The sequence below is a fragment of the Canariomyces notabilis genome, assembly GCF_033297395.1.
Source record: "Canariomyces notabilis strain CBS 508.74 unplaced genomic scaffold N656scaffold_16, whole genome shotgun sequence".
Taxonomy (NCBI): Eukaryota; Fungi; Ascomycota; class Sordariomycetes; order Sordariales; family Chaetomiaceae; genus Canariomyces; species Canariomyces notabilis.
The window spans coordinates 526,712-551,269 of NW_027041838.1; the positions used below are offsets into that span (position 1 = coordinate 526,712).

The window sequence follows — 24,558 nt, forward strand, 5'->3', positions numbered from 1 at the left end:
GCCATCGAGGACCAAAATCGAGTGTGGAGGGAGGATACCTGGTTCTCGAAGATGGAAGACGGTTTAGGCGCTGTGTACGCCATGGGACCGAGAATCCCAATGGTCAGGCGCGGTGCGCAGGAAATGATGGGCACAACCACGCTAGGATTGAATGTCCCCTCTCCAGTTTTGTCCACCCGAGCCGAGAAAACGACCGAGTGTACAGACGCACGACTTTGCGAGAAGCCTGTTGGTGGTTCCGACCTGACTATTCCTATCGCCCTTGGAGTTGCGTAAGTGCCGAAACTGCCCCGTACCTGACAATGGCAAACTCACATGAATCCACAGAATTCCTCTTGTAGCGATCGTCTCTGTCCTTTTTTACCTTCACCGGAGAAACATCAAAAGGCAGAGAAATGAGGATCTCAATGACCCTCATAAGTCGCTAGACTTTGGCTTGGGAGATAGCGGACCTGCGGGTAAAACGTCGCGCAAGAGTCTGCTTGGCAGGGAGAAGGACTCTCAGTCACGCTTCAACCGCCAACAAATGTCCATGGACATGAACCTGTCGAACCCATACCTCTTGCCTCCGGAAGCCCATAATTCGCGCGAGTCTCTCAATTCTCTGGCCCGAACACTGCATCAGTCCGAGGAGGACCCCTACCGACCCGTGGCACAGTATACCGGGAGCGAGGTTGGCTCGATCCGGTCTTTTCCTCGAGGTCATGAAGCCGCCTCAGTGTACACTCGATCGAGCAGCATCCCGGATACTGGGCCCATGTCCCCAGGTCCGTATCGGCCTGGCCGTCAAAACTCTTTGCCGAGGCCGCCGCTTCATCCACCAGAGCCAACCCACATGAAGCCCGAGCAGCCTCTGCCAGCAAGTACCGCTCCGCAATTGAACTTCCCTTTCAGGGAGTCACTGCCTGCCGAATCTGCAGACACATCTTCTGCAAAGTCGCAGGATGCAAGTGCCGCCAGCGCACTGATCCAGGAGCCCCCAGCCGTTGCCCTAAAAGCTCCCTCAGCCCCACTGCCGTCACCACCACAGCCAAGCCCGGCTGATTCCGGGGTAGCTATCGAAGACGCAAGCTTTGGCAATCCGTTTGAGAAACCTGAGACCCGGGAGGTTCGGAGCCCAGTTGAACCTAGCATTGTCGGTCTCGGACTTGTGGGTCAAGTTGAGCCCTCCCGGGCATCGGTACGAACTTCCGCTTCGTCGTATAACAGCCGAGTCATGAGCCCGCCGCCGCAGAGACAGCTGAACCAGGCCTCGGCACCGATTATTGAGGAGCCCCATGATCACTACGCCTTTGACTATGCGGAAATGCCCCAGCAACCCCGATCGCCTTCACCGGAGAACCGCGCCGGACAGCTTGATACGGAAGCGCCCAGAGGCCGGGATATGCGCAGGACATCACATCTGTATGAACAGCAGGATGGAGGCCACGGGTTGGGCGTACCTCAGCAGGACAATCGCCGTCTTTCTGTTGGCTTCCGCCCTCTCCCCCCTGACGAAATCATGGAATCAGAGGATCCTGAATACAGGGCAAACCGCATTAGATCCTTCTACAAGGAATACTTTGATGATACCAAGCCCGAAAATATGCCGCCCGTCCCTCAAATGCCGTCATCGTTGTCCGTCCCGCAACGGCAGCGACCACCACCACAGCATCACGCCAACAGCGTTGACTACTACGAGGACTACGCCGCAGATGCGCCTTACTTTGATCCTGCGTCCAATTCCTTTGTCATGCCGTATGCGCAGCCCGTATCTCGCAGGGCCATGACGCCGCCGCCGTCAGGCCAGCGATTCCCCGGCCCAAGGGGCCCTCCGCGTGCTTTCCATGGATCTCAGACGGGCATGAGGCTGCCGCCCAACGTGCGTGGTCCTCCCCGGCCGGGATCCTCAGTCTCTAACCAGCTGGGCGGTCATTCGCGTCCGGGATCGTCGGCCTCAGGCCGTTATGGGCCCTCACGCGCCGGTTCTGCAATGTCCGGCAATCGCTTTGGTGGTCCAAGAAAGCCGGTGCCTCCACCGGCGGACTTGCCCACCCTCCCCACGCCGTCTAAGCTCAAGGATGACTCCTTTGCCCTCTTCAATGCAGCCGACTTTGCGCCGCCTGAATCGTTTGCCGAGCGCGCCCGTGGCCGATCCCAGAGTCCAGTCGGCGAACGCCGCCCGTACAAGATGAACGTGCCTGCACATTCGCCCTTGGTCAACGCCTTTGAAGAACTCCCTTCGCTACCCAGCCCGTAAGTTGATATCATCACAAGGTATTTTCGAGACAGGGTTTAATAACATGATTTGTAGGCATCTACTCCGCAAGTCAGGCACCTTCACAGCCCTTGACTTTGCCCCGCCCCGCAAGTTTGTCGACTCGGACGCTCGCAGCGATGCAGGCTCGATCCGCAGCAACCGGAGCGGAATCTCGCAAGCGCAGCTTAGCGCCATTCGCAATGGCGCCGGACGGGTCAGTCGGCTACCTGGCGACCAGGTCTTTACGCAAGCGGCCACGGCGGCGCAGCTCAAGCCGCAATGGGGCATGCGTGATTGAAAGCCGGTCATTCGGCTAGTATTGGGCTAGTGTATAATCACGGTTATCTGTCGTTCCAGTCGACAGCTGGGTCCCGCTCACACAGGGTCTCTACTTCGCGTATCTTATTTGCATCCAGAGAGGTCTTGTAATTGGCTTTCTTTCGGCTGTCATGTCACGTCACGTCTCGTGGTCAAGTCACTCATCCAGCATGGTATCGGGCGTCACAAAGTTTATTTTCCTCAATTCTCTTCGCCGGAAACAACGGGGAGGGCAGTTGGCCGGCTTTGATACCTGACAAACCACGCGGTAATCTAGGGATCTAATTCCCGGGCAGGGCATAGATCGATTACGTGATGACCTTTTCTCACACACACACATGCCATGTATATGGATGTACCACCTATGGTATATGCTGCCAAGGTATCTATGGATCCTTCTCTGTCTACAACTGCGCGGCTCCTCTTCTTGAGCTGTCGGATGTTTTTCTGTCGGGTGTTGTTTGGTTGCATTTACACAAAGAATAGATACTAGCTATAGAATGGGATACTTGGGGACACGGCTTATTTCGCCCGTTACAATTGACATGGTTCGAGCCAGGTTGTGCAGTGTTTTGTGTATAATATTGCCAGCGACTCCTGACAGTGCTTGGAATATGGTGCTCACATTGTTGGTTTTTCTGACGAGATCCTGGACTGATCTTATAATAACAGATCACTCGCAGCTTGCAGATGCTGTTGCGAAGTCTTTGGTCTTGATGTTGCTTGGGTAGAACTAGACATCATCGATCACTTGCACTGGATTCGTTAGTGTATAGGCAGAGTTGAGCTCCAGGAAAGGAGCCCACGAAGGAAGGTGGATGACTCTCAACTCTTTCAACGTCGACTCAGGAATTGGCCACCAAAAGGAGAAAGGGTATTCTTCCGGCTGGGTATAGTCAGTAACAATGGTCAAGTGTACAATTCGAGAAGGCGCGTTGACAGAGTAATAAGTACAAAGGAGCAAACATGCCCAATACTTAGAGGTCAGAAGAGGAAGCACTACGATACCTATCTTTCCTATCACACGCGTGCTTGTAACTGTTGTATATGTGTAGTGTGTTGTCCACAGCATGCTCGGTTTTGGTCCTCAAATACTGTAACACTTTCGAGCCTTAAAATCAGTTCCGGGAAAGTTTGAGACTTGCACTGTATTTGGTTGGGATGCTATGCCCTAGAACGAGATCTTGGAGGAGCTGGTTCAGCTTCTGGTATTGGCCGTTTCGAGCTCATGGATGACCTCTACTCGGGCAAGAAGTTTGACGACGCCTACAGCCTTGGTTCACACACCTCAAAGCAACCAGGCTGATTGCGTTCCGGTTGTAAACGATAAAAACTCCCTTCTCATATTGTTCGTAGACTCATCCATCCGGTGACCGGCTAACTGCCTGTAGCATCACGAAGCAACCGAGTGAGAGTAAAAATCGTATTGACCGCAAATGATGACCCTGAATGCAGAAGTTTTCCGAATGATCTCTAACCACCAACTCCTCACGCAAACCACTCACGGTCCTGGCGAGTAGGTGCATTGCTGGTCGACCCTTTCTACTCTTTCGATGTAGAGTACATGTCGTGCCATGCCGTTCTGCCGTTGCTGGCAACCCAATAGAGAGAAGAGATTATCCGCCTCCGGCTTTACGAAGGAGGAGCGTCACCACGGCCGCCACGGCCACGCCCGAAACCACCACGGCTGTAGGCAATCATTGTCAGCAAACCAGAAACCCAAAATGCCATCGGATAATTATGCCCAAAAATTCAACGGCCCAACTTACAATTGAGGAGCAAAGTCGCTCGGGGCACCGCCCTCCTTGCCCTCACCAGCATCCCGGCGCCGGTAGCCACCCTCCCGGTCGCCACGGTCGCCACGGCCACGGCCGCCGAACCTCCGCTCACCACGCTCCTCGCCCATCATGCCGCGGGGCGGGGCATGCGATCGCTGCTGCTTGATGTGGGTAGCCGGGACAATCTCGGCAGGCAGGTGAAGCCACTCCCGGAGGTAGTCGAGACCCTCGGGGGTCAGTGTGTAGTAGTAGTATTGCCAGGAGAACTGGGTCTTGACGTAGCCGCGCGAAGTCAGGGATTGGCAGGCCTTGATGACATAGAGGTTGCGAATGCCGGTCTCGTGGGTCGACTCATAGCTGCAGCATCACCAGAATTAGTAAACCGATACCCGTCAAAAGGTCTTCGTAGTCTTGATATCGGTTGTCATGTACTGGCGCGTATCGTGGCTGAACGCAGCTCGTCGCTCGAAAGGGAAGATTGGACGCGACTTGTGGTGGAGTTCGGTGAACCTACTTCTTCGCAGCGACCATAACACCCTCCCGGAAGAGATACTGCCCCGAATGTCAGTGACAGGCTTCCCTGCGGACCACGACCCCGAGTCTTTCTGATTTTCCCTTGTCCCGATCCTCTAGGTGTCGAAAAGCGTCGGAAATGGCCATACCTCGTGGATCGCCTTGCGATCAGCCTTTGGAATAAGCATCTTGGCGGCTGGATCGGTGTCGACACAATTGGAGATTGGTCTTGGGAGAGTGTCGGCGTTGGGGAGTCGAGCTCTTCAAAATTCAAGATCACAAGTGATTTGTGGGCTCTGCGGCGCCAAAATTCCCATCTGGTAGTAGGGCTCGAGATTAGCGGGGCCGCACAGCCACGGTAATACAAGTCTTGGCACGGCTGGCAGGCGCAGGTGTGGCTTGTGGGTCCAGGTTCTTGGTCCATGCGACTCCAGCCTCGCGGGTGACAGGGTCAATGGAACTATCCGTAAGCAACCAATGCGATACCTGTAACTCCGGACCTTCCCAAATACCTAAACATCCAACATTGGCGTCCTGGCGCCCAGGATTCGCGCATTAGACTCCTGATTTCATATCACAAGCCTGACTTATTCGACTCGATCGTCCTCAGGTCTCCGAGATAAATTACCCTCGGCAGTCGCCTCAACAGGCGCAGTCGCCACCACATCTTCGCGACTTCGACACGAGCACCTGTATCAAAAGCAACCATGGCTCCTAGCAAGATCAACGTCCTCATAAGCACCTTCGCCGGTACTGGCCTCCCACCTACACTCTCCCTCGCCCTACCGGCAACAACTCCCATCTCGTCCCTCAGCGACGAACTTTGCGCCCGCCTCCCCCCCAACGCACTCTGCACCCGCCTCCTCCTGTCAACACTCTCCAGCCACCCGGTCCCGCTCTCCTCTCTCGAGCCAATCTCCCACCTCCTGCACCCCTCAAAACCAGAATCAGAAACCGACAGCGGGTCTCAAAATGATGACGAGATCCTGCCCCTCAGGCTGCACGCCGCGCTGCTGGGCGGGAAGGGCGGGTTCGGGTCGCAGCTGCGGGCGGCGGGCGGGCGCATGTCGAAGCGGAAAAAGGGTGGTGCGGCGGCGCTCGAGGAGGAGCAAGGGTCGTCGCGCAACCTGGACGGGCGGCGGCTGCGCACCGTGACCGAGGCGAAAGCGCTCGCCGAGTACCTGGCCATCAAGCCCGAGATGGAGCGCAAGGAAAAAGAGCGCCGGCGCAAGCGCTGGGAGGAGATTGTCGAGATGGCCGAGCGCAGGCAGGACGAGATCAAGTACGGCAGCCGGAAAGTCGGCCTCGACGGCAAGTGGGTCGAGGACAAGGAGGAGGTGGGCGAGCGCACCCGCGAGGCCGTCAGGCTGGTCATGAGCCAAGGGGCCGGGGCGTACAGGGATAATCTAATGGGTGTTGGGGCGACAGTTGGGGAGGGGAGCGGTGGTGGGAGCAGTAGCAACAGTGGTGCCGAGAGTGAGGAGGGGGAGGGGGAGGACGGTGACAAGAAGATTATGGACGAAAGTGAGGAGAGTGGCGGGTCGAAGGCGACTACGCCGCCCTCGGAGCCAGAGGCGGGATCGGATATCAGGCGGAAGGGAAAGGAACAGGAGAATGGCAAGGCGCCAGCGAAAAGATTTGTTGGTTTCGACGACGACGACGAGTTTATGAGTTCCGATGACGACAGTGAGGGCGAAAACGCAGAGGCCTGATGCAGGGCTGTGATACTGGCCCAATTGGGCTGGCTTGTATTGTTTAGGAGACGAACATAGTCTCCCGGAGTGGCTATAGTAGCTGTGGGACGGGGTTCTGGCGTCTGGTGTTCTGGTTGACTGGTTGGCAACACCGGGTCACATTCTCAAGCGTGTACTAGGATTGTCGTAACAAACCTCTGTGTTTCCGCAGTTGGTTTCCTCACTGAATGTACAAGATTGACTTACACCCTCTATGTGCATCCCATGTTGATGTAAATCTAATGTAACAAGGTTCGGGTCGAGTACATCCCCTTGCCAACCGCTCCTAGTCTTCAGACCCCCTCATTCAAGTTTAACGGGGAAATTTCCAGCCTCTGCGTTGCGTGTCAGTACTGCCGGACGCGATCAAGAGCTTCATTCTTCTTACCTCTCTGCTCATCCCATCGCTGATACCAACCGCTGGGGCAAAGAGACCGATATGCGAGCCAGAACTGTAGCAACCGTGATGTTTAGCTTCTGCATCTGAGAGCATCACCCCCTCCTCGGAGACAGCTCCAATAAGGGCGGGGACCGGCTAACCTGGCGGCACGGGGCGAAGTCCTCGCCCTTGGCAAGGATGCACTTGTGATAGTCGACGTAGTTCTGCCAGCAGTGCTTGGTCTGGTTGGTGTTTGGGAAGCGGGCGTCGACACCTAGGCAGGGCTGTTGTCAGATCGTGCTCTTGAAGTGATTCGTCGGCCCTCTTCATCATCCTGCTCTCCAAATCCATCACCCCCCGTTCTCCTCCCAAATAGACCAATTCAATTTCCAGCTATTATATCTGCAGAATGGAAGAGATATAGCGTACCAGCTACCAACAGTGTTAGCGAAAGACGTCTCCGGGACGAAGCACCAAACATCAGGCCATGCCCAATTTCTGGGGCGGGAATTTGCAATGCGGCGCAATCGTACCTGTGACGAACTTGAAGGGCTTGGTAACGCGCTCGTCGTCCGACATTTTGGCAAGTCAAGAGTCAAGTAGGTGAGAACTACGGCGGTTCAATGGCAACCTTGAATGACGGGGAGTCGATCTCCGGGAGGTGAGGTTATCGTGTGTTGCTTGTCACTGTATTCGGCTCCGTGCGGTTGCTCCCACGCAATGATGCGGAATATGACCCACTGGAGCTCTGATGATTGGATTTCGGCCTGAGGCAGAAAAATGCTCTGCTTTTCACAAGAGGTGGGCTGATTTCACTGGCCAAGTTTGGTGCTGCTGTGGGTCTCAATGGACCGGGCTTTATGTTTCCATTCACCAAAACCGCTGACCTCAACTCCCAAAGCTCGTCACCTATTCACTACCGGAGTACCGATCGGGCTGCGCAGCCGTATTTCCTTTCTCCAGCCAGCATCCCCACTCAATTCCTAGCAAAATGTTCGCTACACGATCTTTGCGCATGTTCCGTCCTACGGCTCGCATGATGGGGCCGGTACCTGTGAGTTGGAGCTGCAATGCGGCAGTTTAGCTAGATTGCGTCAGAGCTGACAGGCGATGTGTAGAAGGAGGAACAAGCTGGTATGTCCAGTCATTGAGCAACAGCTATCAGCGAGTCGATGCGCTGCGTCTGGAAGCGATTCGAAGTTGACGAGATATCGGGTGAATTCACAGCGCACACAGTCTCCCAGCGCCTGAGGCGCCTGAGGAAGATCCCCGCCGAACTGATCCCCCTCGGTGAGCTACCGCGATAAATCCTCCACAGTCCGGCGTGGAATTGCGCTCATGGGGTGATACAGGTGTTGTCGTTGCCTTTGCCGTTTCTGCCGCCATCTACTCGAGCGCCCGCCATCTAATCGTCGATAAGAACATCCGCCTCAAGAGGACAAACCGCGCCGCCGAGTCTCATGCGGAGCACCACTAAGGGATGCATGTATTTTTTCTCATGATCGAGGGGGTTTAGACTTGACTGGCGGTAGACTTGTATATGAACGGAACATCGAGCGGGGTGGACGGGGCCAGGGTCTGAATACCCTCGGTGTTTTCAGTGTCCAAGACGTGTGAACAAACATGCATTTTCCATGACTAACAGAAGCTTCCCACAAACGCCGTGGCTATGCAAAGTTTCCTGGCCCGTTGCTTCCCGTGATATCACGAGTAGGGCCAGGCCATTCGCGCACTCTTGGCGTGCTCTCCCTAACTCCTTGCTCCTTCAGCATGTAGATAACCTTCATTCCGGTTTAGGCCCTGCAACATCAAGACCCTCAAGTCCCTGCATGGGATCATCCGGTCTTGCATTCTGAGCTTGCTCTGCCGCTAACCTGTCCTCTTCGCTCACCGCATGCTCGGCAAGCCAACCCTCCTACACCCCAGCACAGTTAATGACCCCCCACGGAAAGCTTTCATATGGAAGAGGGAGCGGCTCACCTGTTCCCAAACGGCCGTCTTGCTCCCCAGACCCTGGATCGCGCTCTTGGGCGGCTTAGCCGCCGACACTTTGATGACACGCCCAAATAGCTCGGCCTGGTCCATGTTGTCGATGGCCTCCTTGGCGTCGTCAGGATCCTCGAACTCGACGTAAGCAAAGCCCCGGTGCGGCTCGGCCGCAGCGGTGTTGGGGTTCTCATTCTTGGGCAACGACACGTCGGCAATCTCGCCAAATGGGATGAAGGCCTCTTGTAGCGTGGTCACGGTCACGGCCGGGGCGAGCCCGCCTATGTAGACGGTAGATTTCCAGCGTGTGGAATCCGTCATTGTTTTCCTCCTTCTATCCCTCCTATTCCGGGCTGTCGGTTAAGTGAGTTGGCGGTCGAGTGGTTGAAGTTGAGAGGCAACAAGGGCTCAGTGTCTGAGAGTTGATGTTCTGTTCTTGGGATGTTATGAAGTATAGGCTGGTGACTCGGTAGCCAAACGAAAATATTGGCCGAGTCTTATCCGATGCGTTTGTATTTCCGCATCAATGTAAGCTGTCTGTCGAAAGACGGGAACGACTGCGAAAACCACGTGGCTTCAAAGATGAGCTTGAGACTTGAGTGAGTGAGGTTTGAGTAAGGATACAGTCCTTCGTATATCGTAAGGTACCAGATGTGTACTGCATGTATTGTACATTACAGTAGATACGGAGTACCAGGCGAAGATGCCCCGCTTGGAGCCTTGTGGTTGCGGCTGGCGGCATGAGTCGTTTTGGTACAGTACGTCATCCTCACGGCATACGCTATGTATTGTAATTACATGAGCTCGGAAACTGTCACTAAGCAATCTAGAGTTTTTCAATGAGAATATGGTCTCTATACGTTTATGATGGCTCCAGATTATCTACAATGTTGTAGGACTACATTATGCAATGCTGGGAGTTCGCTCTGCAGTCTATATGAGTAAGCCAAAGCAAAACTGCAGGGCAGTGTTGGATTAGAGGGTTAGGGTTCAATGCCTCCTCCTCAGGGGCTTCCCTCCCTAGAACGGTTAGTGAGACAGCCCGCGCCAGAATTCTGGGGCACATCCCTTCTGTGGTTGGAAGTCGGTGCAATCTGGCAAGACGAAGCAACACAATTCCAACTCGATCCGCCTGGACTGGCACCACCAGTCATTTTCACCTTCGCCTCCACGGCTCGCCTACTCTACGGTCTTCGGCGTGTTTTGCTTGCCAATACCCAGGCCAATTGTGCATTTCCGAGTCCGCTTTACCGACGCCAGACCCCGCTTGACGCCGTTGCCTTTTCTCTTTCAACTCTCAGCTTAGCCCAACGCCGCCGACATGGTCCGGCTGAGGGAGATTCCGCGGACTGCGGCCTTTGCTTGGTCGCCTGGCACAAACCCTCTCCTGGTCACGGGCACCAGGTCAGGCGCGGTGGATGCCGACTTCTCTGATGAGACCAAGCTGGAGCTGTGGGATCTCAATCTCGATGCACCGGACCAGGGCCTTGAGTTGCAGCCCCTAATCAGCATCAGCACCGAGTCTAGGTAATCCGCGTCGCCTTTGTTGCGCCCCCGACCGAGTACTGATATGAAGTCAGATTCTACGACATAGCATGGGGAGCCCCGAGTGATGAGCACCCGCGGGGTGTTGTTGCTGGCGCAATGGAGGACGGCTCGCTACAGCTCTGGGATGCCGCGAAGCTCCTCGCCGGCGAAGAAGCCCTCATGTCACGCGATACCAAGCATACTGGGCCCATCAAGGCGCTGCAGTTTAACCCCCTACGGCCGCAAGTCCTGGCCACGGCTGGTGCCAAGGGTGAGCTTTTCATCTGGGACACCAACGACACCTCAACCGCCTTCCGCCTCGGTACTGCCGCAGCCCAGGATATCGACTGCGTGGCTTGGAATCGGAAGGTCTCAAATATTCTAGCCACTGGCAGCGCAGGCGGATTTGTCACAGTGTGGGATCTCAAGACGAAGAAGGCTTCATTGACCCTAAACAACAACCGCAAGCCCGTGAGCGCAATTGCTTGGGATCCGAACAACTCGACGAACCTCCTGACAGCCACGTCCGATGACAATACCCCAGTCATCCTTCTGTGGAACCTCAGGAACTCACAGGCGCCTGAGAGGACGCTACAAGGCCATGACCAGGGCATCCTGTCGCTGTCATGGTGTGAGCAAGATCCTGGCCTACTCATCTCTTGCGGCAAGGATAACAGGACGCTGGTATGGAACCCGCAGACGGGCGAGCGATATGGCGAGTTCCCCGAGTCCACAAACTGGGTTTTCTCGACCCGCTTTCACCCCGGCAACCCGAATCTGTCGGCTGCCGCGTCCTTCGACGGCAAAATCACCATTCAGACATTGCAAAATACGAACCCATCTGCTGTTCCCGCCGCGCAGACTAGCATGTCCGACGATGATTTCTTCTCCAAGGCACCAACTCAGCTCCAAGGGGCGTCATTCTCTCTCGCCAGAGCGCCCGCGTGGTTCGAACGACCAGTCGGTGTCTCCTTTGGCTACGGGGGCAAGCTGGTCATCTTCAGGAAGAGTGAGGCGCCGGCTGGCCAAGCGAGATCTTCCAAGATTCAAATATCGAGCTTCTCCGTTGATTCAGACATTGGCTCGGCAACAGAAAAGTTTGAGGAGGCCTTGAAAAGCGGGGATATCGCCGGCATCTGCGACTCTCACATCGCTAATGCCAAGACAGACGAAGAGAAGGCTGACTGGCAAGTGTTGAAGACATTGAGCGAACTTGACGGACGTACCAAGATAATCGACTATCTGGGCTTCAAGGATGAAGAAGGCTCTGGTCCCGACGAAGAGGGAGAGACTTCTGAGTCGAAAGAAGAGCCGAAAGAAGAGCCAAAGGAGACGGGGTTAGCCCCGCCGCAAGTCAACGGTCATGATGCAACCAAGAAGCACAAGCGTGTGACAAGCATGTGGGGCGACGTCGACGACGGCGACGATTTCTTGTCTGATCTTACTGCTGCCAAGGGTGCCAAAACGGACAACCCATTCCATCTCCTGAGTGGAGGCAACACGGCACTTGAAGACCAGATTACCAGAGCTCTCCTTCTTGGCAACTTTGAGAAGGCCGTCAATATCTGCTTGAAGGAGGATAGAATTGCAGATGCCTTCATTCTTGCGAATTGCGGTGGAAAGGAACTGGTTGACAAGGTGCAGACAGCATATCTCGCCCAAAAGAAGGCCGGCCCAAGCTATTTGCGCCTCATTAGCTCAGTCATCGCCAAGAACCTGTGGGATGTCGTGTACAACGCAGACCTTGCCAACTGGAAGGAGACCATGGTCTCACTCTGCACTTTCGCCGAGCCGTCCGAGTTTCCCGATCTGTGCGAGGCCCTTGGCGACCGAATCTTCGAATCGGGCTCGAGGAAAGACGCTTCCTTCTGCTATCTCGTTGGCTCGAAGCTCGAAAAGGTAGTGGATATCTGGATCACGGAACTCCAGGAGGCGGAGCAGGCCGGGCTACAAGAAGCCAGCGATGACTCCAATTTTTCTGTTCATGCGCGATCGCTGCAACACTTCATCGAAAAAGTTACAGTTTTCCGTCATGTCACCAAGTTTACAGACAACGAAAAGAACCTTACGGAAGGCTGGAAGCTTGCGTCTTTGTATGACAAGTACACCGAGTACGCGGATATCGCGGCTGCTCACGGCCAACTGGCCATTGCGCAGAAATATCTCGACCTTCTCCCGGATAGCTTCCCCGCTGCTGACGTCGCCAGGAACCGCGTCAAGCTGGCCACCCAGAAGGCTGCTCCCCGGGTCGCAGCACGGCAGGCTGCCCCTACCTCCCGATCTGCCTCTCGCGGCGCGGCTTCTGTAGGCTATCAGCAGCCCGCCTCCGTCCCGCCCGTGGGGCCAAGCCCCCTGAATCCTTATGCCCCAGCCGTTCAACCCCAGCCCCCGGCACCAGCGCAGAATCCGTACGCACCTGCCATGACATCTCACTATCAGCCTTCAGCGGCGACGCCGTATGCACAAGGCGCTGGATATGTGCCTTCGCCTCCCTCTGTAGGGGGTTATGGGCCACCCCACACTTTTGGTCAGGCCGGATCGCAAGTCCCTCCACCGGCTAGGAGCACTGGTCCCCCACCAAAGGCCAACAAAGATGCCGGTAACTGGAATGATGTACCCATGGTCACGAAGCCACCTGTTCGCAGGGCTACGCCCAGTGTGCCACCAGTCACATCCCCCTTCCCTGGCCAAACAAACCTGCAGAGCCCTCCACTTGCCGGGCCCTATCAGCGGAGTGCGCCGACACCGCCGCCGCCGCCCAAGGGATCTGCACCCCCTCGTAATGTAACGTCTCCTCCTGTTGGCCCACCGCCCGCCGGACAACAGCCGGTGAGGCCGTCATCGGTGGTGTCCAACTCGTCGACCAATCCTTATGCACCCCCTCCTCAGCCAGCAGCTGCGTTGGCTTCTCCAATGGCCCCCACCGTTCCCCGGACAGCTTCCCCTTACAACCCCCCTCCTCCTGGACCGCCGCCGACAAGTAGATACGCACCAGCACCGGCAGCACAAGCATATAACCCAGGGACCTCATCTACCCCGATGGCACCTCCCCAATCGAACCCGTATGCTCCGGCTCCAGGCAGCCAGCCCGTGGCGCCGCCTCCTCCACGGCAATACGCAGCGCCGCCACCTCAAGCTTCTCGTCCGCCCGTAGGACCGCCACCAACATCCGGCCCTCCTCCCAGCGCTAGCGGCCCACCGCCTCCAGCTAGGGCTCCGCCCACGGAAGCGCCACCACGGGCAGCTGCTCCCCCGGCGGCGCAGAAGCCCAGGCACCCTCCGGGCGACAGGTCACATATTCCGCCCAACGCGCAGCAACTGGTCGAGATACTGAGTCAGGACATGCAGCGAGTGGCTGCCAAGGCGCCGGCGTCGTTTTCGGTGCAGGTCAAAGACACACAGAAGCGATTGGGTATACTGTTTGACCACCTCAACAATGAGGAGCTGGTCAAGCCTGACACGATTGAGCAGCTGTCGCAGCTGGCGGCAGCGCTTGCGGCGAAGAACTACGATGCTGCTGCGAAGCTGCAGGTGGAGATTCAGAAGAATAAGACGGAGGAGTGTGGACAGTGGATGGTAGGTCTTTTCCCTTCTGTGATCCTAATATTGATTCCGTTGGGTGATGCTAATGGGTGTCCTCTCTTCTCGGCAGGCTGGTGTGAAGCGGTTGATTAGTATGAGCAAGGCTACTCCTTGAGCAAGGCTACTCCTTGAGCAAGGCTACTCCTTGAGCAAGGCTACTCCTTGAGCAAGGCTACTCCTTGAGCAAGGTTGGTAATGCTCCCTGTGGCATGGTTCAGGAAGGAGGCAGTGGAATGCAGTTGCAGGGTGGGATGAGAGAACATGTGATCGGTAGACCTGGAGTGTGTTCGAAGAGACTGAAGTCGTTTCTTGCGTGCCGTGAGATGCAGTGGTTTGCGCTTCGAGACTGGCTAGTACAGTAATGTGGCTGCTTACTATTTTGGCTGGCCCTTTTGTTGCAGCATCCCGATTTCCAAACACCTGCCATCATGTGCTATGGTCATGGAGGGCAGGACCGATAAGATAAGAGATTCTAAGCGGGGCCCAGCATCAACGACGTTTGGTTGGCTGGAACAGCACAGTGTCCCTAAATGTCAATGAACCACGTTTGTCCACTGAGCGAGGTCGACGTCACAACCGTGGTTTTCTTTCTCGCAACTTGGATCCTGCCAGGAACCCGTTGTGCAAAGTTTCAAAAGTCAATCTCGTTCCGAGAGTAGAGAGGATTTACCACGAGGGAAAAGCATGACGCAGTTGACACCAGAAGAAGAAGCTGCTGCGGCGCGCGCAGCTGAGCAGATCCGTCTGCGCAAAGCACGCCGTGAGGCCAAGATCAAGGCCGGTGCCGAGTCGAGGTTGAAGACAATTACTGGCTTGGGCGGAGGGGTTCAGCGAGGTTTGTTCCGGACCAACAAAGTTCGAGCAGTCAACCAAAATACTAACCGTCCGCCTCTGTATTAGATCCTGTGCCAGCAGCTACCCCGGCAGCCGTGCCGACATCGACAGACACCACCACTGCCACAGATGCCCCTTCTAATGGTACCCCTACGCCAGCAGCAGCAGCAACAGCGGCGGCGCCCCAGCACGCCGATCCTGAGGAAGTCGACATTTCGCAGCACTTCTACCAGCCACAGACGACCCCTCGTGTGCCGCAGCCCTCCGGGCCAAACCTCAGTGACAACCTCTCCGACGCCCGCCTCCGACAGATAATGCTCGATCTGGACCGCGGCAGCCCAGGAACCGGCACCCCGCCGTCAGGAATGCCGCCAGGAATGGACGACGACGCAATGCTGCGCATGATGATGCAGATGCTTGGCGGTGGCGGCAGCAATAATGGCGGCAACCCCTTCGCCAACATGGGCCTACCCTTCCCCCCACCACCACTATCACAACAGCAACAGTCCCAACAGTCACAACCGCAGCAGCAACAACAACAAGCAACCCTCCCCTCCCGCTCCTCCTCCCTCTGGCGCCTGCTGCACACAGCCGTGGCCCTCTCGCTGGGGCTGTACATCGCGCTGTGGACGCCGTTCAGGGGGACACGGCTGGAGCGGGAGCGGGCCGCCTACGCCGCGGCATCGCCGCCTACCGCTATCGAGGAAAAGGAGAAGGAGGCGGCGGCCAAGAATTTGTTTTGGGCGTTTGCCACAGCCGAGGCGGTGCTGCTCACCACGCGGTGGTTTGTGGACCGCGGGCGCGGCAGCGGCGGAGGGAACGGGGTAGTGGGGGTGCTGGCGCAGTTCCTCCCGGCCTCGGTGCGCGCCAAAGTCGAGATTGCGCTGCGCTACGGCGAGGTGCTCGGGACTGTCAAGGGGGACGTGCTGGTTTGTGTCTTTGTGTTGGGGGTGGCGGCTTGGTGGAGGGGGTGATAATGGGAGTGAATCCTTTATTGGTTGTGGTGATTAATTGATGATGAATTACGGGGAGGTGGAACTAGTCTAGTTTGCAGTCTACGGCTATAGAAGGCATCTCTCCCGTACTTTCTACGCTGGCCATTAGATACGAAGCTACATAGACGACATCGACATCCCTGAAACAGGACGGAAGTATTGCTTCGCTGTATACATACTCACTTCCAATGAAGTTCACACCCGACATGGAACTCGAACGCTAGCTCTATGGTCCGCCGGCTCTTCAGCAAACAGCCCCAACCTCGAGGACCACTGAAAACCATACACCCATATCGCATTGGACATGCTGCCCTTGGTTACTAGTAATGACCTTTGTTATGCGGCCTACAGCTGACAAACAACAACACTGCAAACAGTTCAACCAAAAATCCAGCACTGCCACAAATGCATCCGAAATACGATCCTAACCCCCCACGCCCCGACTCCGTGTTTCCTCTAGCTTATGCAAATCCACAGAAATATCCAAGCAGGTAAGGTATCGAGGGTATATACCACTAGCCATAGCTTCCAGCGATAGGGAGGGAGAAGCAACCGTCGTTACCTGATGCGGCCTGCCTGGCCTGTCTTTGCCCGTGCCTGCCGCTCTGACTGTTGTGATTGATGACTGACGATGTTTGCGGGGAGTGGCGACAAAGGGAGCACAATGACAATCATTATCGTCATCAAAACATGAGTAAACGAGCCACGGGGCTACCAGTTCCACTCCAGACCCTCCTCTGGCCTCGTCATCTCATTACCGGGAGCCCCGTGTGTACAACCGATCCCAAGTTGGAGCCCAATGAACAAGTTGAGCTTACAAGTCCCCTCGGTTGCCCGGACGTCAATCACACACAGAAAGAGCAAAGATGGCCGGAAATGTGAGATGAGGAGGAAAAATGAAAGATTGGTATAATCCCAGAATGCCCAATGCATAAGGTATCTACGCAAGAAGCAGAAGAGTGAACGGTGAAAATACCTAACGAGAAACGAAAGGAGTTTGACTCGGCCACCTCGTCCAATGCCCCTTGGTCTTTCAGGCGAGGAGACTGAACCCGCCCATCTTTCACAGTCCCATATCCAGAGCAGGCAGTGATCCCGTCCACAGTGTCATGCCATGCCATGCCATGCTATGCTGTACCTTGCCGTGCCGTGCCGTGCCATGCATGTTACATAGAGAAAAAATTCACCACCCTTATCCTCTAAAGCTGAACCACCTCCGTCTAACTCCCTATATCTTATTGGTCATCCAGACTGGTTCAGGAAGAAGGAGCCTGCCCTGTTTTGTGCTCTTCTTTGACAATTCAACCATCAGGAACCCCCTGCGCGCAGTAAATAAGCATCCAGCTTCTTCTTGAGAACCTCGCACTTGACCGGTTTAGCAAGGTAGTCGTTCATGCCCGCGGCGAGGCACTTCTCCCTGTCACCCTGGATAGCTGAGGCGGTCATGGCGATGACAAGCACCTTCCTGACCGACTCGAGCTCGTCGTTGCGGAGCAGCTTGGTGGCCTCGTACCCATCCAACACGGGCATCTGGACGTCCATGAGGATGATGTGGTAGGGCATGCCAATTCGCGCCTTCTCGCGCAGCCCCTCTACGGCCTTGAGCCCGTTATCGTATGTACGCACATTGGTGTACCCCAGCCGCTGTAGGTACTGCATGGCTATCTTGGCGTTGATGGCGTTGTCCTCGGCGATACAGATGCGAAGCTGATCCTTCGGAATGTGTGAGAGGTCCACGATTTCGGGAGGTGGGCTGGATAGGGGTGACGAAATGGACGAGAGATCCTTGGCTGATGCTAGCTTGGCTTTGTTAGATGGCGTCTTGGGTTCCGGCAGCGCCGCGCGGGTTACCGCCTGTTCCTGGCCAGCAACAACTTCCGGGCGTGCCTTCTCAAACGTGACAGTGAACCGGGCAGTTGTGCCGACGTTCTGTTGGCTTTCGAGGCGGATTGTTCCCTTCATCATTGTTTCGATCAGGGACTTGCAGATGCTCAGGCCGAGGCCGCTGCCGCCGTACTTGCGGGCCGTGCTCGCGTCCGCCTGGCTGAACGGCTGAAAAAGGTTCTCGAGCTGCTGCGGGGAGATCCCAATGCCCGTGTCCTTGACCCAGAATGTCAACGTGGCCTTGTCCTCCGTCTCGGAGTCGATCCGGGCTCCGATGGTAATAGAGCCGTCCTCGGTGAATTTGAGGCTGTTTCCGATCAGGTTGCCAAGCACCTGGTGCAGGCGAATGGGATCACCGTAGATAAGCATGGGGGGTAGGTTGATGTCCTGTATGATCTTGACGTTCTTCCTGGACGTCTTCTCCCTGTTACTGTACGAGACTGCCCGGACGACTTCCCTTACCATCTCCTCGGGGTTGAACGCGATAATGTAGAGCTTCATCTTGTCCGCCTCCATCCTTGAGAAGTCCAGAATGTCGTTGATAACCGTCAAGAGCAGATCCGCCGATACCCTGATCGAGTCCGCCATCTCTTGCTGCTCCTTGTTGAGATTGCTGTCCCTGAGGAGTTCCGAATTTCCAATCACACCATTGAGGGGCGTGCGGAGCTCGTGGGAGACGTTGGCCAGAAAGATGGATTTCGCTCTTGTAGCTTCTTCGGCGAGTTTGACGTTGCGGATAGCCTCTGCTTCTGCATTTTTGGCCTTTGTTTCTGCTTCGATTGCCTTTGCCAACGCGCGCTTCTGAAGCTCGACCATAGAAATGTTCTCTGCCGATACCTTCTCGACCGCCTTCATGGCCAGCGCGTTGGAGTAACTGATGCCGATCTGGTTGACAAGGAGTTGCAACACGGTGACATTGCGGTCCGTGAAGGATCCGGGAACCCCCTCGAGATAGAGCACACCAAGCAGCGGCTTCGAACCGTGGCAAATAGGAATGGCGATGACGGCCTTGCTGCCGGGGTTCTTGTACACCCAGTCTTCGCTGACATTGCCGAACCGCTCATCAGTAAGGAGATCTTGGAGGAAGACCACCTCGCGGAAGCGGGTGCAGTAGAGTATGACGTTCTCGGCGACAAGGTCGGTCCCGCTGAGGGGAAGGGCGGGAATGTGGGCTTCAGCGCCCTTTTCGGGGTCGCCGCTCGCAGCGACGCACCAGTCTGCACTTCCTTCATCCTGTACGACGATGGCGGCAAGAGTAGCAGACCCGCTGCAGGTCTGCAGTATCACATCGCACATGGTCTTGAGGAGCTCATCTATCCTTAGCACAGACGAGATAACTTGCGACGAGACCAGAATAGCATGCAGATCGATCATATCGAGCGCAGGCAACCCGACTCCGGCCTCTGGCTGCGTCGATCCTCTCCACGCCGTCATGCGCTCCCCTTTGAGGACTGCATCAGCGGCATGCGCTTGTTGGACTTCAATCGCACTCTCGTTGTCGACGGTCCGATACTGAACCGACGAAGTGTCACCAGAAAAGTCGGTCTGAACCCCGACATCAATGTTTCGAGGATTTCGCATGGCGCCGTGAAGCAGGATGCTATGCTCGCTCTCGATACGGTCGGCAATGCCGGTAGCGCCAAACTGGCGATAGAGACCAATCGCATCACGAAGCGCGGAGCGCGCAGACCGTCTGGCATCATTCCTAATGAATATGTTGGCCATCAAGTAGTTTCCGAGCGCTTCCTCAAAGAGAAAGTCGTGTTCTGATGCGTGATCCAGGGCCTCTTCGTACTGCCGGATCGCTATTCCGTGGTTACCGAGCATTTCTGAAATTTGGGCGTCGAGCAGCTTTGACCAGGCTAGATAATTGACATCATCGACCACCTGCCAGTCTTTGATCTTCCGGCTGAGCTCCTCAACCTCCCGAACCGTGTCTTCGAGCTGATTCCTGAGCGCCTCTTCCCCTGGCGCTGTGGGGTCCTGTTGCTGGCGGAGGATGCTGCCGGCAAGAGCCAAGCCATAGAAGAGCATTGCCAACCTCGTGTTGCGAGCCGACCACAGGAGATACGCGCGCTCGTAGCACGCCTTTCCGACCTCGACCGCGCGCTCATAGTGGCCGTAGAGAAACAAGGGCACAATTTCCATTGTCTCATACAGCAGCAATGCCCGGCCGCCGTTGTCCGTGTGGGCCTCGAGCCAGCCTTTGTATGTCAAAGCATCGTGCTGCTCGTCGCTCATGACCTCGAGCGGCTCTGACGCGCGAGTCTTGCCCTGGAGGGCGCGGCAAACCTGCCTCACCGCGATAAGGATCGAGCCACCTCGCGTGTCGAGATGCCAGTTCGGGATCTCCTCACAACCGTACTGGCAGAAGCTTTCAAGGTCGGAGCAGTTCTCGCTTGCGTAGAATCTGTGCTGTGCCGAGAGCCCAAAACTGAGAATAGTTGATATCCTATCCCCAGCGGCCGCCGCGTAGTCGACGAATCCTTCGAGCTGCGTCACTGAAGCTGCGATCGGATCTCGAACATGCCCAACAAAGTTTGCATAGATCATGTAGCCCCTCGACACCGAGAACGGATCCCGATACTTATTCAACAGCTCAAGACAGAAGCCCGCCAGCTCGGCTGAAAACTGAGCCATATTGAAGCGCGACAGGGCGATGATGGACATGTAGAGAAAAGCCATCCCAGATTGCGGGTACGCTCCTCGGCTGAAATGAGTCTCCATCATCAGAAGAGACAACTGATAGAAAACGGTGCAATCACTCCACCATCCGGCACTCGCCGCCTCGGCGAGCACAGCGCCGACGGAGGACAGCATCGCATCATTGGACGAAGCAGGATTCAGCACCTCCTGGCGCTCCATGGCCTGAATCTTTACGCAAAGACGCTCGAATCGGTCGTCACACGTCTCCATGGTAGCTTGCTCGTCCAAATCGACGTCGAGAGCTTTCAGGCATTGTTTTAGCGAGGCCACCGCCTGCGTCTCCTGCCCGCTCTGCGAAAAGATCCTAGACTGCAGCACTAACGCGGGTGCCTTATCGAGCTCGGTCCTCGCGCGGTCAAAGATTGTCTGAAGGAGCACGCTCGCAGCACTGTGATGCCCCATGAACAGGTAACATTCGGCTGCTTGAAGGTAGAGCTGGAGAGTCTCGTCGTACGAGGCATCCTCGGCATCATCAACCCAGGGATCCGTTTGAAGGAGTGCAAGGGCATTGCTGTAATACTTCGCTGCGGTAGACCGCGCCCCGCTTTCAATAGCCTCGTGTGCGCGCTCAAATAGCAGCTTGCGGAAGGGCTGCCGATGTGCTACCCGCTTTTTGATGATATCTACTGACTCGCAAATGTGATAGGCGGTGCTGTCCTTCAGCGCCGAATCACATGAGGACTTCTTGAGAAGGAGCTGAGCAATCATAAAGTGCATTTTTCGCGCGTTGCACTCCTTAAGCGCCGATGCAGCTTGGATGTATCTGTCGTGGGCGAAGCGGAAGTAGTCATCCCGGTCGCACGGGACAATGATGAAGGCCTGAATAGCAGATTCCAGTCCGGCCACGGCATCCTCCTGCGAAAAGGCTGATGTTGATGCCGATGGCTGGCCTAGCTCCTCGGTGCACTCGTCAACGCGGTTTTCCTCCTCCATCAATTTGCAGATCAGTTCAAATGAGAACGTGTTGCCTAGCAGTGCGGCCCAAGCTAGGATGGACCTGGAAGCCCGCGGCAGCTCGCTGAGGCGTCGTGTGATGAAAGCCGTGTCAAGCACGTCGTAGTTCTGCTCCCCTTTGAATTGATCAAAGAGTTTATCCAAATCGTATTTCCAGCGGCCGGTGATATAGTCGTACCAAATGCACTTCTTCCGGTGGCCGGCGCTCAGCATTTCCCGCATGTAAAAGGGATTTCCTGCTGTCTTGGACTGGATGACCAATGCCAGAGGATGGACCTCTTCCTTTGGCAACGAGAGTGTCGTTGAAACATAGTGGACTATTTCGTCCTCACCAAGTGGCTGCAAAACGAGCTTAGTCGTCGTAGGGATCCCAGACCTAGAGGGCTCTTCCGACTTAGGGGGGCTGACTATCTTCTGCACCATCTCAAGGGCATTGCCCTCCGGGCGGTAGGTAATTATGACGACCATTTTAAGCCTTGCGCTGACAATTTGACTGAGAAGCTCCAGAGACTCATCGTCGGCGTAATGCAGATCATCCAGACAGAAGCAGATGAACTTGTAATGGGTGAACATCCTCAGCACGTCGAGAAAGGTTGTCACCAGCCGATTGGTCTTCGTGGAGGTGCCGGCCCTGAGGAAGTCCCGGGAGCTCTGCGCGGACATGCCCGTGGAAGGGGGCCGCGGCGTAGTACTGGCAGAGGAATCCAGGGGGGAACTTTGGCTCTTCAGATTTGATCTAGAAACCCGGTGGTTGGATGAGGAGCGTGAAAGAGCTGTTTCCAAGGACGGGAGGAGAAACTCGGGAAGGCCTAGAACCTTGTGCAACATGGGCCATACTGGCCGAACATACTGCTTCAGCGCTTGGTGGAAAGGAGTTTCCGTGTTTCTCTCGCCCCACACCTGGCGGAACAAGGACGAGAGCAGCTTCAGCAGAGGACCATAGGCCGTCCTTCTGGCACGGTCAAACTTGGCCGTTGTACAGTACCCTCTCCTGCGTGCATCTGGAAGAACCGACTGGACAAGGCAGCTCTTGCCCAGTCCTCCCGCACCCTCAATGATTACGACCTCGCAATGGCCTTGCCTCCTGAATTTGGCCGAGCCTAGCTGCCGGGACAAGCTGGTCGACGAGGAATCCGCTGCCACGGTGGCGGGGTGCCTCGAAAGCTCGGAACTACTGCCACCGTCGGCGCTCAAGACGCCCTCGGCATGGGTGATGTGGTTCTTGTCCCATTGGTGTTGCGGTCTGAGACCCCCTGAGTTACCCGAGCCGGCGGTGGATAGAGATCCCGCCGAGTCTGTTCCTTGTACCGACTGATTCAAGCCGATCTTGGGCCTCATTTCTAGCTGTGTGGCAGAGCCGGTGCGTCGGTTCGTCGCTCCGCCCGAGCTTCCACCGTCGCTGGATGCGTCGCCAGCGTCGAATAACTCGGTAGACAAGTTCGAGGCGTCGGAACTCCAGCTCACGCTCCCCGTGGGGCCAACGGAATGGCTTTTTGCAACCCTCTCGATAACCTTGACGAGTTCGTCTCGTTCGCGCTCTCGGCCTATCATGACTGAGGGTAACCTGAAGGAGGAAGAGACGTCCCTGGAACCAATCGGCCAGTCCCTCAATGCCGCTGAATTGCCGTCGCCAAGCATCTTCTGAACCGAAACAAGGTCGTAGCGGAGGCCGCCTGCAGAGTAGTACCTGTCGCTGACATTCTTGGACGTGCATTTCTGGATGATTCGGCCGATAACTTCGGGGACATCCATTCGGAACGTGTTGACGCTCGGTATCCTCCGTCCAAGAACGCCCTGGACGACGTCGAGGGGCGTCTCCCCTTGAAAAACGGGCTGCTGTGTTAGGAGACACCAGAGCAGAACGCCGAGCGAGTAAATGTCGGTCCTGTTGTCCGGCTCGACGGGGATGCGCCCAGTCTGTTCCGGGCTAATGTATTGCAGTTTGTGCTTCGCGCCCACCTCCTTAGATAGCGCAGACCATCCGTGGCTAGTCAGGCCGTATTCAAAAGATCTTATCCCGGAACCGAAAGACACCAGCTTGACCTGGTTCGTTTCGATGTTGTAGTGAAACGAGTCGCCCCGTATCTCGCCATGCACTATGCCTTGGCCGTAGTGAACTATCTCCAAACACTGGGCTGCGCCGATGGCGAAGTCCAGGAAGCTCTGTAGGCTGATGGCCGGGTCCAGCGACGAGATGCGGCTGCGGGTGGCTTCCCAACGGTCGTTGTGCTTTTCGGCGAAGTAGAACGCGGGTCCCAGGTCCAGGATTCTGAAGAGATAGTTAGGCCCAGGATCCTCGTAGATGGTGACGATGATGGCTCCTCGGTCACCAGGCAGCGGTGTGAGTCGGATGAGATCGAGCGGCTTAACGATGCGGTCCCCGTTGGGGTCTACGCTCGAGACTAGACTTTTGGATATGTGAAAAGCCCTCTCTTCGCGGAGGACGTGGTATGACACTCTTGCGACGACGCGCTCCTCCACTACATCGGCGGGGGAAGAAGTAGAGCGGTCGGTGCTGCTGTGTTCGCTCTCTGAGGAAGAGGAGGATGTCGAGCGAAGATCTGCGGGGACCGCTCGGCTAGTCGGCACGAGGTTTGGCAGGGCCGGCGGGCTCACCAAATGATGGGGCGCGGGTGACGCAGCCGTATGCGTGCTAGGGGTCGAGTACGGAGAGACGAACCTCGTCCCAAAGATGTGCCAGTTATCGTAGGTTGAGCGGAAGGGCGGCCGCGATTCGTTCCATGTGTATCCTGCTATTTGATGCAGCCTCTCGAAGATGCGCGCAGGGGTTTCGAGCGGCTGGTCGTCGAGCGGACGGTCGACGGGGTCCATGCTCGCGACAGGGCCCCTTTGAGGGGATCCGCAGATTCAAGGATCGAAGATGAATGAGATGAGCGTCCTCGTGATAGTCATGTTCTGAACGCGGCCCGGTTCACGACGGTTACGGTTCGACAAGCGGGGAAAGGGCAGGAAGCAATCGAGATTCGAGAGAGACGACAGTCCAACACCACGCGACCCCCGACAGGCGCGCTGCTGCTGGAAAGATTTGGAATCTGATTCCTCTGCGTGTCTTGTTTTTGGTTCCGATCCTTTAGTTATTTTTTTATTCCTTTGCCCCCTTTCGCAAAGA

General features: G+C 56.2%; 7 protein-coding genes across 7 annotated transcripts; 3 read left to right on the forward strand and 4 right to left on the reverse strand.

Annotated features, from left to right (window-relative positions):
* Positions 1–51: 51 nt before the first annotated feature.
* Positions 52–2,537, forward strand: N656DRAFT_769707 (uncharacterized protein; the record flags this gene model as incomplete). The annotated part of the gene is made up of 3 exons (XM_064813724.1): positions 52–272; positions 328–2,235; positions 2,294–2,537. 3 exons carry the CDS (start codon positions 52–54, stop codon positions 2,535–2,537), a joined length of 2,373 nt encoding a protein of 790 aa, XP_064668783.1.
* Positions 2,538–3,890: 1,353 nt separating this feature from the next.
* Positions 3,891–5,087, reverse strand: N656DRAFT_734651 (uncharacterized protein). Its single transcript, XM_064812701.1, has 4 exons — positions 4,998–5,087; positions 4,850–4,887; positions 4,327–4,692; positions 3,891–4,244 (listed from the first exon to the last, which is right to left on the reverse strand). Exons 1-4 carry the CDS (start codon positions 5,034–5,036, stop codon positions 4,190–4,192), a joined length of 498 nt encoding a protein of 165 aa, XP_064668784.1. The 5' UTR covers positions 5,037–5,087; the 3' UTR covers positions 3,891–4,189.
* Positions 5,088–5,317: 230 nt separating this feature from the next.
* Positions 5,318–6,797, forward strand: N656DRAFT_781043 (uncharacterized protein). Its single transcript, XM_064815504.1, has one exon. It carries the CDS (start codon positions 5,556–5,558, stop codon positions 6,558–6,560), a length of 1,005 nt encoding a protein of 334 aa, XP_064668785.1. The 5' UTR covers positions 5,318–5,555; the 3' UTR covers positions 6,561–6,797.
* Positions 6,798–6,884: 87 nt separating this feature from the next.
* On the reverse strand, positions 6,885–7,539 carry N656DRAFT_799502 (cytochrome c oxidase, subunit VIb; the record flags this gene model as incomplete). The annotated part of the gene is made up of 4 exons (XM_064817877.1): positions 6,885–6,916; positions 6,970–7,033; positions 7,122–7,234; positions 7,494–7,539. 4 exons carry the CDS (start codon positions 7,537–7,539, stop codon positions 6,885–6,887), a joined length of 255 nt encoding a protein of 84 aa, XP_064668786.1.
* A 202-nt stretch (positions 7,540–7,741) lies between these two features.
* N656DRAFT_846415 (uncharacterized protein) lies at positions 7,742–8,815 on the forward strand. Its single transcript, XM_064819230.1, has 4 exons — positions 7,742–8,014; positions 8,079–8,094; positions 8,188–8,250; positions 8,313–8,815. Exons 1-4 carry the CDS (start codon positions 7,952–7,954, stop codon positions 8,435–8,437), a joined length of 267 nt encoding a protein of 88 aa, XP_064668787.1. The 5' UTR covers positions 7,742–7,951; the 3' UTR covers positions 8,438–8,815.
* Positions 8,467–9,627, reverse strand: N656DRAFT_781044 (RNA-binding domain-containing protein). The gene is made up of 2 exons (XM_064815505.1): positions 8,941–9,627; positions 8,467–8,875 (listed from the first exon to the last, which is right to left on the reverse strand). Exons 1-2 carry the CDS (start codon positions 9,265–9,267, stop codon positions 8,744–8,746), a joined length of 459 nt encoding a protein of 152 aa, XP_064668788.1. The 5' UTR covers positions 9,268–9,627; the 3' UTR covers positions 8,467–8,743.
* Positions 9,628–13,604: 3,977 nt separating this feature from the next.
* N656DRAFT_712163 (uncharacterized protein) lies at positions 13,605–24,260 on the reverse strand (the record flags this gene model as incomplete). Its single annotated transcript, XM_064811793.1, has 2 exons — positions 13,605–13,681; positions 17,201–24,260. 2 exons carry the CDS (start codon positions 24,258–24,260, stop codon positions 13,605–13,607), a joined length of 7,137 nt encoding a protein of 2,378 aa, XP_064668789.1.
* Between the last annotated feature and the right edge of the window lie 298 nt (positions 24,261–24,558).